This window comes from Amblyomma mixtum, chromosome 2 (genome assembly GCF_055824585.1).
Source record: "Amblyomma mixtum isolate Tamu chromosome 2, ASM5582458v1, whole genome shotgun sequence".
In the NCBI taxonomy this organism is placed as follows: domain Eukaryota; kingdom Metazoa; phylum Arthropoda; class Arachnida; order Ixodida; family Ixodidae; genus Amblyomma; species Amblyomma mixtum.
In genome coordinates, this window is record NC_143013.1 from 251,267,989 (window position 1) to 251,285,319 (window position 17,331).

The 17,331-nt window shown below is 45.3% G+C and overlaps 4 protein-coding genes across 5 annotated transcripts in view; 2 read left to right on the forward strand and 2 right to left on the reverse strand.

The window, feature by feature from the left end:
- Window positions 1-3,285, forward strand: part of LOC149363513 (uncharacterized) — a 42,672-nt gene extending 39,387 nt beyond the window's left edge. The window contains exon 23 of the mRNA XM_089573510.1: window positions 1,863-3,285. The gene's annotated coding sequence lies outside the window, so the exon portion shown is untranslated. The remainder of the gene's footprint in view (window positions 1-1,862) is intronic.
- Window positions 1-17,331, reverse strand: part of LOC149363514 (cation-dependent mannose-6-phosphate receptor-like) — a 42,249-nt gene that overhangs the window by 3,626 nt on the left and 21,292 nt on the right. The window lies entirely within an intron of this gene.
- On the reverse strand, window positions 289-3,575 carry LOC149363515 (uncharacterized). Its single transcript, XM_089573511.1, has one exon. It carries the CDS (start codon window positions 3,477-3,479, stop codon window positions 381-383), a length of 3,099 nt encoding a protein of 1,032 aa, XP_089429637.1. The 5' UTR covers window positions 3,480-3,575; the 3' UTR covers window positions 289-380.
- Drep4 (DNA fragmentation factor-related protein 4) lies at window positions 3,802-14,596 on the forward strand. 2 transcript variants are annotated; one of them, XM_089573513.1, is made up of 7 exons: window positions 3,802-4,175; window positions 4,565-4,685; window positions 7,109-7,176; window positions 7,240-7,306; window positions 8,233-8,309; window positions 8,879-9,153; window positions 13,402-14,596. In XM_089573513.1, the coding sequence occupies exons 1-7, from the start codon at window positions 3,993-3,995 to the stop codon at window positions 13,676-13,678; spliced, it is 1,068 nt and encodes a 355-aa protein (XP_089429639.1). In that variant the 5' UTR covers window positions 3,802-3,992; the 3' UTR covers window positions 13,679-14,596. The 2 variants fall into 2 exon arrangements, with proteins under 2 accessions (XP_089429639.1, XP_089429638.1); XM_089573512.1 differs by having other exon boundaries at window positions 3,803-4,175; window positions 7,109-7,306; window positions 13,402-14,586.

Below are 17,331 nucleotides of genomic sequence, written 5' to 3' on the forward strand. Positions count from 1 at the left end.
ATATTTTTTTGCAAACTCGCAGTCACTGACACGTCCTTCTTCAAGTGCTAATGGCAGTGGCAATGCTCAGTTATAAGGCTAATATGCTTGCTAAGTTAAGAATGCCAATTAAAATTAAGAATATTTAAATAAATTTAAAACTGTGTAATCTGCTTCTTGCTGGAAAATGTTTGTCTTCAACAAATACAACATACTTTGATTCTTTTTTAGAGTATGCACAAAATTTTTTGTACCAGCAGTGTTCCCGAATTAATTTAGTTTACCGGTGGACTAGTTATGCCACAGCACCCAATTTCAATAACTTTAATTGCTAATAACTGATGACGAAGACAAAAGACAACCATCACTGTGCTTAAAACAACTCTGCATATATTAAATAGCTAGTGTGCATACATATGCAAGCTTTTCTGAACCACATTTTCATATTGTTCAAGCAATGAACTGATATACTGTGCATAAGCGGCAAGCTTGAAGTCGCGTATTTCCACTTCCCTCAGCATGGCAATGAAGTGAAACTCATTGACAGCTTGCAAAGCCTGTTGTTCTATGTGTTTGAGCATCGACAAGCAGACAAAAAGCAGGCTTTTGCCCCCAAGGGTTATCACCATGAGTAGCACTGCTGCAATCTCGTCGAAGCTAAGGCAGCCCCAAAAGAACTGCCCTATCCAGTGCTTGAGAACATTGCTGGGCTCGTAGCTGTACATCTTGAATGCGTGGTACAGTCTTGGCAGCTGGTCTCTGAGGATGAGCGCAAACAGCTGGCAAAAGGAGGCGCACACCAGCGTGTCACAGATACCATCCATGTCATGAAAGTACAGGGTGTAGCAGTCCCTGTCGCATAGGAACTTATGGAGCTGCGATGACTTCGCTACGCTTCCCCTCAAGAGCAGAAACACTGTTGCAAGCAAGAAATCATAGCTGTCCTTAGAGCACGATGAACCATAGAAGTGGCGGCCATTGTGAATGAGTCTTTCGAGGTTCTTCGCATGGTCCTCACTACCGGATGATAGAAGCCCTGAGCAGAGGCCGCGTTCAACAGTCAGTTGAACACCACAGCTCTGCTCAGCCGTAAGTGACCTTGCAGATGGAAGAATGTTATCCTTGTCACTGTCATCGAAGTCAATAATGTCGGAGAACGCTGAAGCTGATATTCTGTTACTCTCTAAAAGGGCTTCAAAGTCCTCCTTTTTGTTACTGGCATGCTTCAAACTAATTACACGAACCTTTTCAAGACCAGCCAAAGCTCGTGACATCTGCGAAGGTGCCAGTGGCCCATTACTGTAACAGGACTTGATTTTTTCTTCAATTTCACTGATTTTGGACGTCACTTCACTGAGAATAAGGTTCCCTTCATCAGTGCAAAACTGGGTAGCAAGTTCTTGTAGCCTTTGACAAACTGAGTATTTGCTGTGAAGAAACAAGTAGGTCTTTAGGCAGCACACGAGTCCCTTGAGCACGTTAAGGGCAACCACCAAGCATTCTTCTGAAAGGCACTGTTCAACAGCCAGAAGAGTAACTGAATTCCACAAGGTGTCAGAGGAGTCGCTGACACTCTTTCCAATTAGGGTTTTACATTGTCGGAATGGCGACATCATATGCAACAGCTGTTCCTGAACTCTTTCAGGGCTTGACCTTAGTTCATGCTTAGAAGTCCAGATGCACATCCTTGCTGAGAGAACCAAGTCGTCGTGCGAGTAGTGGGACGGCATGTGCACAGTACAGTACTTCACTTTCTCAGACACGTCCGTAATGTCTAACACAATCCTTTCGTAGGCTTCAGGGATGGTGCCAACAGACAGCAAGGCAGTTCCCAGGCTGGTCGAAAGCAAAGCTTTTACAAACCCCGCCAAACTATTTTTCAGATCCTCCTCCCTCGTCGCGGCTGCGAGCTGCGACGCCGACGACAGCAGCCTGACGACTCCAGCACAGCCTCCGGACAGGAGATATTCTGGCTCCCGGACTATCTGACCACTTGCCCTCAGGAAATTGGACATGCACTGGGTGCAGAGTCCGTGCTCGCTGCGCCTTTCTATTGCCCGCTTTGTCGAAGACAGTATTATCTGAGGCACTTTGCAAGCTTTGTATGTGCAGTTTGTGATAAGGGCCAAGCCAGGGGCTGATGAGCACATCGCGTTGAAGCACTCGGACAGCAAGTGTGTGCTGCACTGGCCATTCGAGCTGCTTTTGCTTGACTCCACCAAAGTGCTTATGAGGCTTTCAGCCTGCAAAGGAAGGATCGGGCTCTCGGTGAGGCCGCAAATCAGCGACACCACTCTAGTCAAAATAGCTAGGAATGCTGGAAATTTTTCGTACTTAGATGCCCAGAGAACTTTAGCGAATTGAACAACCTTTATAAAGACGTCAAACCATGTTTTCTCCGTGTTTCCACCAGAGCTCAGAGAGTCGAAAAGCTCCCTGCCAGACTTGTACATCAACACACGCAACAGAACACAAGCGGCGTAGACGTAGCTATCTGTGTTACGTTGGCACAGGTCCGGAAACTTCCTGTAATTTGTCACGAGCTGTAAAGCGTGGAGCAAAATGTTCGTGTGGTCCGCCAAGCACTCGAAGACGACAGCACGACTTTCGGCTCCGTGCAACCAGCTGCCAAGCCACGTTGCTTGGACGTCCACGGACGCGAAGGACTTCCATATGCGCGAAAAATTGTCGTAGATGGTGTCGTCCATCAGCACGAGCGCCTGTTCTATGACGTGCCTGACGGCTTTGCGAGGAAATCGAAGCCAGTGGCGTGGTAAGTTTCTGTGGTACATGTTCAACAACTCGACGACGTTGATTGGCGCTGCTGTGGAGCGGTTGCGGCCGTGCTTTGGCGCTGACGACGCGTTCTGCTTGCACACTTGGTCTCTGACGGCCAACAGCAAGCTGGTGTAAGTCTGCTCAAACACTATGCCCCCGGTGGAGAGCATTGTCCAGAACAGACGCAGTGTCTCGCGCTTGATGACGGTCGAAGGGTGGAGCAGCAGCGACCTGATCCACTCTTCGAGCACGGGCCACTCGTCGCATGCGACTAGATTCTCGTAGTTGGAAGCGTTGTTCAGAATGTCGATGGCGTGCAGCTTCGAAGACGGTGACGGCGACCGTATGAGGTTGCAAACCTCACGGATGTTATCGGGGGACAAAACCACGTTTCCTCCCATCAACGAACTTTCGCTTAGCATGCTAGCGAGTGAAGTCGTGCTGTCTTGTCGAATCAGTTTATCTATCGGAGTGTTCACTGCCTCGCAGCGGCTTCTTGCAATAAAGTCTTTTTCCTCTCCGTGCTCATCTGGGTCCATGCGTAGTAGGTACGACTTCTGAAACTTGCGCCACGTCTCCGAGCGTGTCATCTGCGCGACAATGTGATCGACGGTCTTTACGTCGCTTTGCGTTATGCATTGCTCGATGTCGCTGGAAAGCTGCCTTGTAATTACCTTCCTTAGCTCCTCGAGTTGATTTCTGCGGCTCATTGCTCGTCGCATCCAGAACTACTGATTTCGATGTTTTATCTGAATCTCTGAACGGCAAACTCAGCCGGCGATCAGCGCAATAGCTCCATTGTTCGTAAACAAACACGGTTGCCCCAAGCAACGGAGCAGTGGTGGTAAGTAGCGCCACGGGTAACGCGAACGTGCTGTCGAAAATATGCACTTCACTTGCTGTACAGTTTATTTGAAATTTTGAGCCATGTTGTAATTAATATTTTAAATCATATGGATTGTGAGTTATCTGCCACAGACCAGCCAATTTACATTGGATCAGCTGGAAGTAGCCACGTGACCAAAACAACACAGGACGCCATGCAACATGCGGCTCAAGGGAATGTGTCATCCGGTATGCGTGTCACCAAGAAGTTTCCGAGTTTGCTTAAAGTGAACTAATAGTGGTTCATCTGAACGTATCGCGTGCTTAAATTGAACCAATAGTGGTTCATCTGAACGTATCGTGTAGTCGGTTGCCGTAGTTTTCATTTGCGATAACGTGACAACTGAATAATGACCGGAGGTGTAGCTCACAAGTCACGACAAGTCCATGCTGCTCAACGCGTCGAGTGTAAGCATGGAGCTGTCAAGACAGCGTCCAGACCTTACATCATCAGCAATTTCAAAGGCCAGAGAAAGCTGGTTACGGGTTCGACGTGCGAAGATCTCCTGTCAAGTGGCTGCAAGCTTTTTGATGTAAGATATGCGTGCTGTCCATTGTATACAACTGATGGCTGTTTCACGAGTTCTGTTTTGCACCACCTAAACTGTCCATAGCGCGACGTAAAGAACAGTCGAGCTATAAATTGAACGAAGAGTCATGCTAATGTATCCTACAAATAAACTTGTAAAACAGGAGTAATTACTCATTAGCGTCCACCCAAGCGTATCCATACGGCTAGTCTAGAAGTTCATTTGCTACGGACTGTCTGGTTACACATCGCTTCTAAATTTCTGTCAAAATATTTTGTCCTTCAAATGTAGTCTTTTGTTTAAGAATCTTCCTCCTAATGAGGTTAGGGGCAAGTTTAGCAAGAGGCCGCCTACTGAAATTTAACACTTTCTGCGCAAATCGATCCCTGTAGGTGCGTCGTGCGGACTGCCGACTTGTCCTGGAGGATGGCACTGAAATTGACGACGAGTACCTTGCTACGTGCGGCGATTACACTGTTCTGGTTATCCTGAGAGCATCAGAGCAGATAAAGTGTACGTCTTTCGTGGTCATATTCTTTTTATTTCTCCTGGTTATTGGACACTGTTTCTACATTACTTGCGCACAGTTGCCTGCGTAGCCGGATTTTCATGTACAAAACTATCAACAAGACATGCACTAAACATAGTGCATTAATGCAGCACCTCGCGGAGCATTGAATTAGCGCCTGAGAGCACACCTAACATTCTTTCATGACTGTGTCTGCTGGCTTGATAGAGTGACAGCAGTTTCAAAAATAACAAGAAACTTGTCTTAAGTTATACATTCTATGTTTGAAGCAGAAATGTATGTCATGAACTGCAAGAGGGGCTGTGGTACGACGTAGCGGAGTGGACATTTTGCTGCTGAATTTCATTCATGTTGGGCGACAGTTCCACAAGGCCGATTCACTCATAATGGTACATACTTGGCATTGTTAAGTTAACAAAGTTACTGCCTTAAGCGCCTTAAGCGAACACTTAATTTCAGGCCACATTTTGCTGTATTCTAGCAAAACTGACAGGACTGATTGATACAACCTGTTGGGCAAAATACGTTTTTAGTAAGGTCATGCTACTGGCCAACAAAAGCTGCAAGCCCTTTTGCATATTGCCAGTCACAAATGACATTTTTTAGAAGAAAAACAGCATCATGCGGTGGTCACCAGATTGCTGGTTTTGACATGCCACCACGCCGTATGTTTTAGTCTAGTGGTACTCTCTTTTGCTGCTACATAGTTCCTGGTTGGAACTGTGTGGTGCTAAGGTTTATTTTTTTCCGATTAGCTGTATGAGGAGCTGTCTGTGTGGTAAACAGCATCTGTGTTGGTGTAGTACTGATAACTGAAAACTGAAGCATTCTGTTGTTCCCAATAAAAATGTCATCTGAGTTGGTCACTCACAGCCCCAAGGGTTGCTGACTCTAGGGAGGGCAGTGTGGGATGTCAGAGGTTTTCTTTTAAAATAATAATAAAAGGAAAGTCAAGAAGACTCGTCAGTAGCATGGGCATTAATGAGACTCTTAACAACAAATTTAAATTGGCTTGTATAGTTGGATTACAGCATTCTAATGACAATGAGGGCACAGAGCTGAAAACAGAGCTTTTATTACAGTGACGAGAAGACGGTTTCTTGCTTGTGGATCCGTGAAGCTAGGATACACTGCCATTACTTTCCCGATGGTGGTTGCAGAGTTGTTTTTGGTCTTTCCATCATGACTCTCAACCAGAAAAAAAAATTTTCTACGTCGAATAACCTCGGAAATAAACGCACTTATTTTGCTGCCAGACAAACAACAGCATAGCCACCACCACAAGTCAAACAGTGGATTTTTGCTAATAACGAAAAGTGGATAGAGTTGTCTGCAGTGCTCCTTCAAGAAGGCTCGTCTTAATTCTAACACTGCCTAATCTGAACAAATTTTCTTCCCTTTCGGGTTGGAAATAATTGGGAGCCTTCTGTATATTAATGCACGTGACAGATCTGAGAGCACTGGCTAGGGCAGCAGTCAAACGTCAATAAACCTTGTTTATTTGGAAGCTCCTGTTTCATCACACTTCCCACTATCATGCCGCTTTTCAACACCCCCTTTTGCGTAACGTGCGCAACAGCTTTAATTTGCAGTCTGTGAATGCAGTGTTCAAGACGAGCTTCTGGAGCTATAGTGCGATGATACAATGACCACATATGCTGGTGCTTCTGCACGCTCTTTGGTGGTGGTGGTGGTGGTGGTGGTGATGATGATGATGATGATGATGATGGTAAGAAGGAGAGAGAGAGCAGATGCTGAGCATAGTTTGATAGCACTAGAAAGAACACTTATATAGTAATAGATGGTATTTGAAACAGTGCCTTTTTTGAATTTTAGTTTCAGTGCTACTTTAAATTTGTCTCATGTGCAGAAAGATTTGGACAATTCCAGCTCGTTTTCTCGTGCCTTATGTGCCACTAAACAATGGACACAGAGGAGATTTGGAACAACAACAAGGAATAAGTACTGCTTGCAGACTTTTAAGATTCAGTTCTCCAACTTCATGCCGTGACTTGCATAGCAACGAATGAGTGAAGTTGTTGCGTAGAATCTGAGTGCACTAATAAATTTACTGCCAGCATAGTAAGTATTACATTCATTTTCCTTGGCCTCCGCGGTGGCTCAGTGGTTATGGTGCTCGCCTGCTGACCCAAAAGACGCGGGTTTGATCCCGGCCGCGGCAGTTGAATTTCGATGGAGGCGAAATTCTTGAGGCCCATGTACTCTGCATTGTCATTGCACGTCAAAACACCCCATGTGGTCGAAATTTTCGGAGCCCTTCACTATGGCGTCTCTCATAGCCTGAGTCGCTTTGGGACGTTAAACTGCATAAAACATAAACATGTTTATTTTCCTTGTTTTGAAGCTGCAGATAATTAATCACATAATTTTGCATATTATTTTACAGATACTCAAGTGAAAGCACAACAGATGATTGCCAACATTGGCAAGATGCTTGCGTCGGACCCCCGTGAGGTGAATAGAATATTCAGCCCTCTTAAAGAGGAACTTGTCACCAAGATGTTGGATCATATACAGTCACTTGAAGCTCCCCGAGAGCTGGCAATGGCTGATAGCAGAGAAGAAGACCCAAAGTGGTTTGAAGGTAAAAATGTGAAACTTGTGTTCACATTTTTTTCCCCCCTTCTTTCCCTGGCGCATGTGTGTACATAAGAAGTTTAGACTGCCACAACACTGCTCTATCATTTTGTCTTTTGTGGGCTTCCTTATTTCATTGTTCTGTTGGAGTCATATTTAGTATCACTATTTTCTACACGTCTATATGAAAAAGTGTAAGGATTATAGTTGTATACAGTAACAAAGCTCCGTAATTTGTTTTCATTGTATTCATAGAAAGAAATGTGGCCCCAGGTAGCCATAGGTTGTGCTAAACATCTAGTAATCCGCTGAAAATGCAGTAATTAGTAAAGTTATCAGTGTTTGTTCCTTTCTAGCCACGAGACTACAAGATATGAGGTGGTAATGCAGAGGAATGCTGATATGACAACAGCTCACTGGTTCCTTTCTAACCACGAGACTATGACATGAAGTGATAATGCAGATAAAAATGCTGATATGACAATAACAGCTCAGTTATCTTGTCAAATTTTGGTTGTTGGTTCCAGAAATCATTACAGTGTTTCTGTGGTATTAGCACAGTGTCTGTTAGAGGGACTTGAGTGAAATGTAGTACATGTAGAATCTGTTTGGAGCACAACTAGTTGATGGCCTGAATTCGTAGCAGTCATTAAGCATGCTAACCATTTAACCTAACTATCAGTTCAGCATGAACAAATGTGGGCAAATTGCTTTGGAAAAAAAAGGGTGCTTGACATGACTTCGTGCAGACCAAGGAACCCTCTAGCCAAGTTGCCCTTGGACCATTAAAAGCCAAATCGTCATGATCATGATCATCATCACCAAAAAAGATGGAAAGGATATAATGGCTCCGTCAACTTGTTGTGCTTGCACTTCTGCATGAGACCTTGTGTCCTTCAAAAAGGCCCTTTCTGACCTGATACTGTGATCTAGGTGAAAAAAGGGCGACATCAAAAAGGGCTGTTCTGCGAGAAAGGGCGAAAACCCGAATCAAGGGCTACTACTACAAGGTAGGCTTGGGCTTTGCATAGCTGGCTACGGATTGGCTTTTGGCTAGCATCTTAAAATGCAACCCTTAAATGTGCGCTTTAAAGTGGCACGCGGGACTGAATTCGAACACAAATAAAAGGACTTGCTTTTTGCACAAATGGAGTATTAACTGGAAAATTTAAAAAAATTCTAGACCCACAGCACCGAGAAAAAAAAAATTTAGGTGTGTGGCCAACCTTATGTATCTTGCAACACTGGTCAGCCTTGCATTGGCTGACTTTAGATTAAAAAAATGTCTAGCTTTTGAAACTCTCATGACTGAAGGTTCTGAGTTGTTCTACGGAACTGCTGGCTCCTAAATTAAGAATCAATTAAAAATTGATAGTTGAGGGACGGACGGAGGAATACTACAACATAGACTCCAGTAGGAACACGGCAATTAAGCCAGACATAATGCTACAATATCTATCTGTTTAGCATTCAGTGTCAATAAGCCACCCACTGCAAACATTTGGTATTTAAACCTGATCTGTATGACGGACGAGACAAACTTGTTTTTTTTTTCTTTTATTTCTCCTGCACTGATTAGTCCAAAGACGAGATGAAAAAGCGGCTCGGCGACACAGCGAGCGATGGTTGCGTCCGCCACCTGTTTGAGGAATTTCTGCGGCTTCTGAAGCAGAGGGACCACAATGGCCACTATTTTGTGCGGGGCGAGACAGGTGCGCTATGCCTAAACGACGGGAAGTTCAATTGCCAGGGGACATTCAGCAAGGACCTCTGCTCTGGGAGACTGCATGTGATTAATCCGTACACGAGCAGAGAGCAGCTGGTGTTATTCAGTACCTGGAACTTGGACCACAGGTGAGTGACTCTCGTTCGGGATGTGCGTTTCAACTGTCACTCCCCTTTCTCTTTTTTACATTTTATCTTCAACTGAACCATGCACAGTGGTTACTTCATGCTAACTGAGCCTGGGCAGTCTGCACAGAAAAATTTGAAGGTCACATACAGCACCCAATTCGCACATGTGACCTGTGCAAAACTCGCATTTTTAAATCTGATTGGTTCAGAAATAGTTGTACATTAAGCTGCATTGCTTGTATGACTCATTGGGCAGAATTTGAAAACAGCTGTCTGTCTGTGAAACTGCCTCCTGAAGGCCAATTTGCAAATTATTGGCAGTACTACCATTGGCACGTGTCGGAATATGTGTGCAGCAGGGAAGCCTGGCATTTTTTTCTGTGGTACTTTTTTCCCTTCCTGTCAGGAGAATAAAAGACAGTTCACTGAGCGGTTTAGCTTGTCTTTCTTTATCTGGTTGAGTACTAGCGCCGAATATGAATGCTTTTTTGAAAACATTGGCTATAAACTCATCCATTTGAATATCACAGGCATTAGCGAGCCAGGAACATGCACACAGTAATGCAGCTTCCGTCAAAAATTGACAACTTGCATGCCTGGCTACTACTAAGCTGTGTACCCCTAGAAGTGCCCTAGAAAAACCCTTAGAAGTGCTAAGTACTAAGCTCTGAAGGAATGAAGACAACAGCTCCTCTCCTGTTTGGGAGATTTGGAACATTGGCAGTGCAAAATGAGCCACACTGCATGGCCTTGAAGTGAACCTGATATGGTGAACTTTATATTTTACAGTGACTGCTGTTAGCAGCTCAGAACAGCAAATCTCCATCGCTCGTGTCAGTAAGTGTGGAGATCTCATAGTGTGAGCTGTGAGGTGGTGTTTCATCACGGTTGCAGATATGAGAGAAGTAACGCACATGAGATGGTTAGATGTGCATGCCTGCCGTGAGCTTCTGCCGGGTGCGGCGAGTGTGTCATGACAGATGTGGTGCTTAGAGAGAGAGGTGACTAATGCCGAAGCCAGTTACAGTTGGTATTGGAGGGTAGCGATCGGTTGCTACCTACATCTTTTGATGTGAAGAGGGCGACACCGATACCCGAGAATAAAAATTGGAGGGTATACTCAAGCTCCACCTTAAGGGTATGATGCGATAGCTTTAGTGGGTTAACACCCATACATGCGGAATTGGTCATTCCCGACTTTACATTTGTAGATCCCTGGGAGTCCTCATACCACTCCTAGCGCAGTGGTGCAGCGGTTAAGCAGTGGCCCAGTGATGGCAGGTGCTGCCACCGGTGGGGCTTGTGCGACCCAGGTTGCTCTTCCCGAGCAACCTCTCGCGACCAATCATTAAATTAACTGCCACCCGCCACGGTGGTCAGTTTGCTGAAAATCCGGTGGGCAAGTTGTGATGATGCTTCAAGGTTGCCTGCCTAGGTTGCTTTGCCAGGAGTTTTAGTGCGTGTCACAAAGTGCGCGCATGCTTTATTTTTCTTCTTTCTTCCCTGACCAAAGTGGCCACGGCTGGCCACGGCGCCGGTGGTATGCGGGCATGTCGCGACGCAGCGGCGATGATTTTGCCTCCCCCCGCGTGGGCGGTTGACCCCTCGCGACGCTGGGGGGTCAAGGCTACGCCGCCCCCTCCTCAAGATTATCCCCAGGAAGCGAGTGCTTTCACGAGGGGGGGAGGGGACGGGAAGCGGCCTGTGAATGCCCTAGCACCCGTCCCAACCTTGGGAAGTTAACATCGCTCCTCGTTAGGACCATACCTTTCCTTCGCGTCCCCTTCAGTTTCTTCATGTTTCTTCTCCCCCCTTCTCAAATTCTGTAAATCGTTGGTGCACGGGGCCGAGAGGATTCGTTTGCTTTTTTTTTTTTTTTTGTGGTTTGTCACGGGAACGCGGTGGCAGGAAAATCACGACCGAGTTAGTTGGCTTAGAGATTTCGGTGCGTGCGGACGTGTGTGGGGTCAGCCAGGGCAGTGGTCGGCAAGCGAGCCTAGGCGGTGTCTGACGGTAGAGCGCGGCGACGGCGGCCCCGAAAGACGCGTGGAAGACGCGTAACCCGTGTCCCAAGTTCGCCCGTATCCGCACCCCCCCATCAGCACCGCACGCTTCCGCAGCCCGACGCTCCCTGCGACCGGACCTTGCCACTACGCAGCTAAGCCACCGTTTCTCACCACTCGCTCCACTCTTTTCTTTGTTCTGTCGCTGTTCTCGTCCTATTCTTTTTGTGCTTGTTGTTCGCATCGCGCCTGTGCATTACCGCTATTTTGCTTGGCTTGTTTCGTAACCGTTGTTCTTGTTCTTACCCAAGTAAAAGGGTTGCTAAGAAACTTGCCTATACGCCTCAACCCTCCAGTCAACGGCTAATCAGGCGTGGCCCCTATCGCCGGTCAGCAGTCTAACCTCATATTCCGCACGCGGGGTGGAGAAGTTTGTCGCTCCACCCCCTCCTAACTTACGGAGAGTGCAGTGGTGGGCAGGTTGGCCCGATTAATTATAACTTCGGTGCCAATCAAACATCTAGCCGCCCACCATATCGTGACAGTGCGAAAGCACTAAATTCCAGCCAAGTATTTTGTGCGAAGTATCGGAGTAACTCATGTAAGCTCGGGCTAGTTAGGAGGAGTATCGCGCAAGTTGCAGCCATAGAGAGGAACCTGGGGTAGGTTCGGAGCATCACACCAGCTGTACCCAATGGGAGGGTGACCAAACCTAGTATAGCAACAGCCATTGCAGAAATAAAATGAATACTGCTGCAACTGGGTTTCGAACCTGCAATGGCATGAGCAGATCAGCTTCGCTGGCCACTGCATGAGTGCCCTATGTTATCACCGCAGTGATCATGCCTCGTGATAAGCTACAACTCTCTCTCGCACTGTGCACTGCGCATCGTCATCCTCGTCAACTTCCATCTGCGGCGCGAACAGTTCAGATCAGCTTAACCTTGATCACAACTTAATCCGAGCCTCTGTTGTCACCAGACGTGCCAATGACCCAGCGATGAAACAGACAGGCTAAACTCATGCTTTCGCACATCTACTTGGTTTAACTAGGTTAAAACCCTACTACTTTTTTCGCTCACAACTCTGGTATCACCAGTGACGCCGGCTGGATTTTCTGCCCAATGGGAGCCTTAACACTATCACGTTAAAACAGCTGCATAACGTTCCTGTTTTCAAATCTCATGGGAAAGCCAGTGATAAAAGACCCTTTTGCTGCAGAAGCATTATGCCTCCAGCTGTTGTTGAATTTTAAGTTATGTTTCTGTAACCATGGTGTTGACTTTTGACAAAGGCTGTACAAATCTTTTAGCATTGTCAATAGGAAGAGCTGAACAGTGGCAGGCAAACAAGCGTGCACAGAATAGTTGTGACATAGGTGCCCACCTAGGTTTATGCAAAATATTCAAGCAGGCACTCTTTGGTGCTGCCTGTGGCCTCCGAGTATCTGTCTGCAGTAAACCGAGCTCAAATTTTGGATATAATCTCTCAACATGATGTCTTGCTTACTTTACTAAGTTGCAGCTGAATTGGAAGAGCAGCACAGAACCTCAGCATACAAAAAAAAAGCAAATGTAATGTGCCAAGTGTGTTCACATGTTTGTTCACTTAATGGTTAGATATTGTACGCTATTTAGTATAGTTGTGCCATTTACCGTCAGCTTTCATATCACTGTTATTGTCCATGAAAAGGTAACAGTCTTATTTTGCCTTTCAGTTGGCAGCAGTTGTATCATTTCTTTGTTGGGAAACAGCCATCCAATATTTTGTTTCTGCTAAAAATTGATTGTTTGCTTTTTGTGATTCTGTTGATGTTTTCCGGCAGCAAAAGACGCATTTATTGCTAAGAAAATTTGACGTCTAAAACTTTTTTTTTTACTGCCACTCGCTTCATACTTATGATGTTGGTGACAAAATTGAGTCTGTGATCATCAACTGTAAATATAGTGGTGCGGTCTTGCCTCAGATCCACAAACCAAAAGACCATTGACATCAGTGCAGTTTGTTTGTGGAAACAGCATGTGCTAGGTGCACCTGTATTTCACTCATTGGCATTGTCTAACTTAGTAGCTCCCTTTATCATTAAAGCACATTAATCAGTCTGTATAAGCCAACTTCAGTTTGTCTTGGGTGTCCTTCAGGTGTAAGTGTTACAGGCATCAGAAAGCAGTGGAGTAGTGACACCTATGCTACAGCTGCTTTTTAATGGATCACTTGTGAGCAAGACGGCATTCCTCTTTTCCAGAGTCGAGAGGTCCAGGTCCATTCTGCCAACTATTGTCAGCGCCATCCAAGATGCTGGTGGCAGAGCCATCAATGTAGACTACTTCTACAGGCTTCTGTTCACGACGGAAAATTTGAAGCTGGTTCACCCCGTGTGCCACATAAAGTCGGAGCACGACGGCTACAGCTGTGACCCCAGAAACTGGTATATTGACAGTGTCATGCAAGAAGACGGACATGGAGATGAAACCACAATCAGGCCAGGGAAGGCAGAGCCTGTGTTATCAAGATGCAAGTGATAGAAATGTGGAGTCTACCGTATTTACTCGCATAATGAACGCACCTCCCCCATTTCGGTTCTCAAAATGTTTTTTTTTTCCACACATAAGGAATGCACCCCTTTCTTTTGGCACGCAGTCTGCTGATAATGCTAGCAGGTGCCCGAAACAACTATGCAGTAAGTAAAACTTCATTGGTACATTCCCGGTTAACACAATTTCCCGGTGATGCGCTCAAAATCACGGATGATAAAAATAACCCATAGAGTTGCACTATTCTTTTTCTTGTTGATACGCTCCTGTATGACACGATTTGCTGGCTGCTATGTTCAAAATTTCAACAAATCGTCGCAGTGGCTCAGTGGTCATGGTGCTCGGCTGCTGACCCGAAAGACGCGGGTTTGATCCCGGCCGCGGTGGTTGAATTTCTTTGGAGGAGAAATTCTAGAGGCCCGTGTACTGTGCGATGTCAGTGCATGTGAAAGAGCCCCAGGTGGTCGAAATTTTCGGAGCCCTCCACTACGGCGTCTCTCATAGCCTGAGTCGCTTTGGGACGTTAAACCCCATAAACCAAACCAAAATTTCGACAAGTTTTGGTTGTACAATACTTTTAGCAACCAAACGCACATGTGCAAATATACAAGTTGGCCGAACTTGGGTGCACACAGCAAGAACTAGACTGCCAATGTCTCAGTGTGGTAGTTTCTGGAATGAATAAATGCAAAGGGGAGAAGCATTTAAAACTTAACTGCACTAACATACGAGCAGGCCGTTCCAGTGGGAATGCGACATGAGGAAAGAAATGCAGCTGTTTCTTCACAGTGCCTAAAAATAAGGGGGCAAAGTGTGGGCTGCTACTGCGCGCTTACATACAAGCAGGCCGGTTTTGAGGAATGCAGCATAAAAAATATCAGCACTGTGACCGTCAGCTACCTGGTGGCTTCCCTGCAGTGCAGTATTGCAAGGAGGCAAAGCATTTAAAAACAACACAGGAGATCCCGGTTACTTTCGCCTTTGCCATCGGTTGACCAGATGTGGTATAAAGCTTCTTTCACGCTAAGGACGACGCGAATATGGACTGTATTCTGTGAGCTATAAAAAAGGAGCAGTTCAGGCTTTAATGACATTTTTATGAAGTGAAAGTGTGGTTCAAAAGTGTACTTCATTCAGCAGTTACATTTTTGAAAATTAGGTGGTTTGGGTCATACGTTTTCCCGGGTGGTACTTTTTTTTTCTGAGCTTTTTAAAAGTTTCAGTGAGGTTTTACTGTAATATAAAATCCTAGCTTACTATAATTCACCAGGGTGAGACGTCACCAATAATGTTCCACAAGGAATCCGAGAACCAATAAAAACCATACCCGGTCGCAAAGGTTTTTCTGTTCAGTCTATTATATTAAGAGTTATAGCAGTTTGGTGTGGTTGCGCTGAGCGCAGTGAGTTGTGCTAAAGTCAATTCTATTTGTCTTCTCCTTGGACAGAATATCGGGTAGCTACGCGACTTAAGTTAAGCCCTGCCACGATGGCTCAGTGGTTACGGCGCTTGGCTGCTGACCCGAAAGACGCGGGGGTTCGATCCCGGCCGCGGCGGCCGAATTTCGATGGAGGCGAAACTCTAGAGGCCCATGTGCTGTGCGATGTCAGTGCACGTTAAAGAACCCCAGGTGGTCGAAATTTCCGGAGCCCTTCACTACGGCGTCCCTCATAACCTGAGTTGCTTTGAGACATTAAACCCCAATAACCAAACCTAACCTATATGTGCAGTTAAGATAAAATTTGTCGACTGTGCTCTCAAGCACAAAAACTGTGCTAAAGAATGCAGTTTGTCTTATTTAGGTAATGTCACAGTGGATGAAATATTTATTCTACCAGCCTGCTTTTTGTCCCACTTTTACCACTTTAAAATTTTCTGCATATTTTACCCCGCATAATAAGCACACCCCCCAAATTTTCAGATTTTCTGGGAAAAAAAAGTGCATTCATTATGCAATTAAATATGGTATTTTATACATGTTTATTTGTGAAGACTCAGTTTTCGAGACCATTCCTTAAAGGAAAACGTGCACAGTTTCCCAGGTAATTTTGTGCATTCAAATTTACAGCGATAGCTGTTAAGGCCAAGTTTCCTGGTTCTGCAGCGTTGGCGTAACACTGTGCCATGCTGATTGGTCAGCATTCACATATCACGCATGTCACTGCAACGCTTCATGGCAATGCGGTAATCTGAGTGTCTTGAACACGGTGATGTCATGTACAGCCTTTGTCAAAAGTTTAGAGCCCAGGGGGTTTGCTTCTGGGCCACATTGCTTTGCTCGTAATGCGTCCTCAGCGTCCCAAATCTCCTGAAGGTAAGAAGATTTTTGTTCCTGCTTCCTCCGATGCGTAGGACTTCCACAAGTGCTACAGGAGCGCCACAACAGTGCTTAGAAGCAAACCCCCTGGGCTCTAAACTTTTGACAAAGGCTGTACAATCCTTTAGAGAAGAAGACATATAAATATCATATTCACCACCACAAAAACTGCCACTGAATCTCGCATTACACACTGGTAACCATTCCGCGAGGTTTTTTTCTTTCCACTCCTCTGACAGATTGTTCATTCAAATGAACTTGAAAGTTCTGAAGAAAAAGTTGTGATCTCAGAGTGTCCTTTCATAGCGTGCCTCTCTTGGACACACTATCCCATCGAAGTGGAATAGAGTAGTTATATCATCGCATGAAAGGTTTTGCTTGCCAAATGCACTGAAGGAGCTAGAAGTTTGCATGCATTTTCTGTGAAGAACCTACACCATCACCAGCCTCGTTCTTTCTTTTCTTTTCTACGTAGCTGCACGTAGAAAAGAATGTTTACAGACTTGTTGTGATCCCAGTGTGTGCTTTTACAGTGTGTCTCTTGTGGGCACACTATCCCATCGAAGTGGAATAGAATAGTTATGTTCACAGACTTGCAATTTTACAGTGGAGAAGTCGTGAATGTGCATTGTGCCTGTTTTTACTTGCTAGCAGTGCTACGGATGCTCACAATGATTTTTGCTTTGGTGTCATGTCTTTCTGCCGGCGACATTGCGACACCTGTGAGCGACCAAATGCCATAATGTGATTCCACTGAAACCATAACTGGTTCTGCATTGCTTTTGTGCCGGAATGAGCTTTTTTGTGAATAATTCATAATATGCTGCCACTTCACAGGCATGAGCCCTGTTTTTAAGTATCTGTTCCGCACTGTGATGCTGCTACTTGCTACTGGTAGCATTGTCTTGCCTCTTTCTATGTGTGTAGATGCTTCTGAATAAAAGAGACTAATGTTTTCTGACGTGCTGAGTTTTCTGGCAGTGTTGACGTGTTGAGAATTGTGCAGTATTTTTGCATTATTCTTCCAGAAACTAACCCAGGAAATCTTTGTAAACTTGTTCGTGTAAAGCGTAGCACAGCAATGGGTGCATGGATTTTTACTCCGTTTGTTTTGTTGTGATCACTGAAGTGTGGTCTGCGTCGAGACAGTCTTAAATTTACCGTTTAGGCTCGCATGTTTTTATTACATGGTAATTAGAGCATGATACATTCTAAACATAAAAAAAGGTGCATGTTGCATCCTTTAAAAAAAAAATAGCAGAGAAATTTTATTAAAAAATCGAGTCTTGATTTGCACCACACTTCTTAGTATATATTGAAAGCA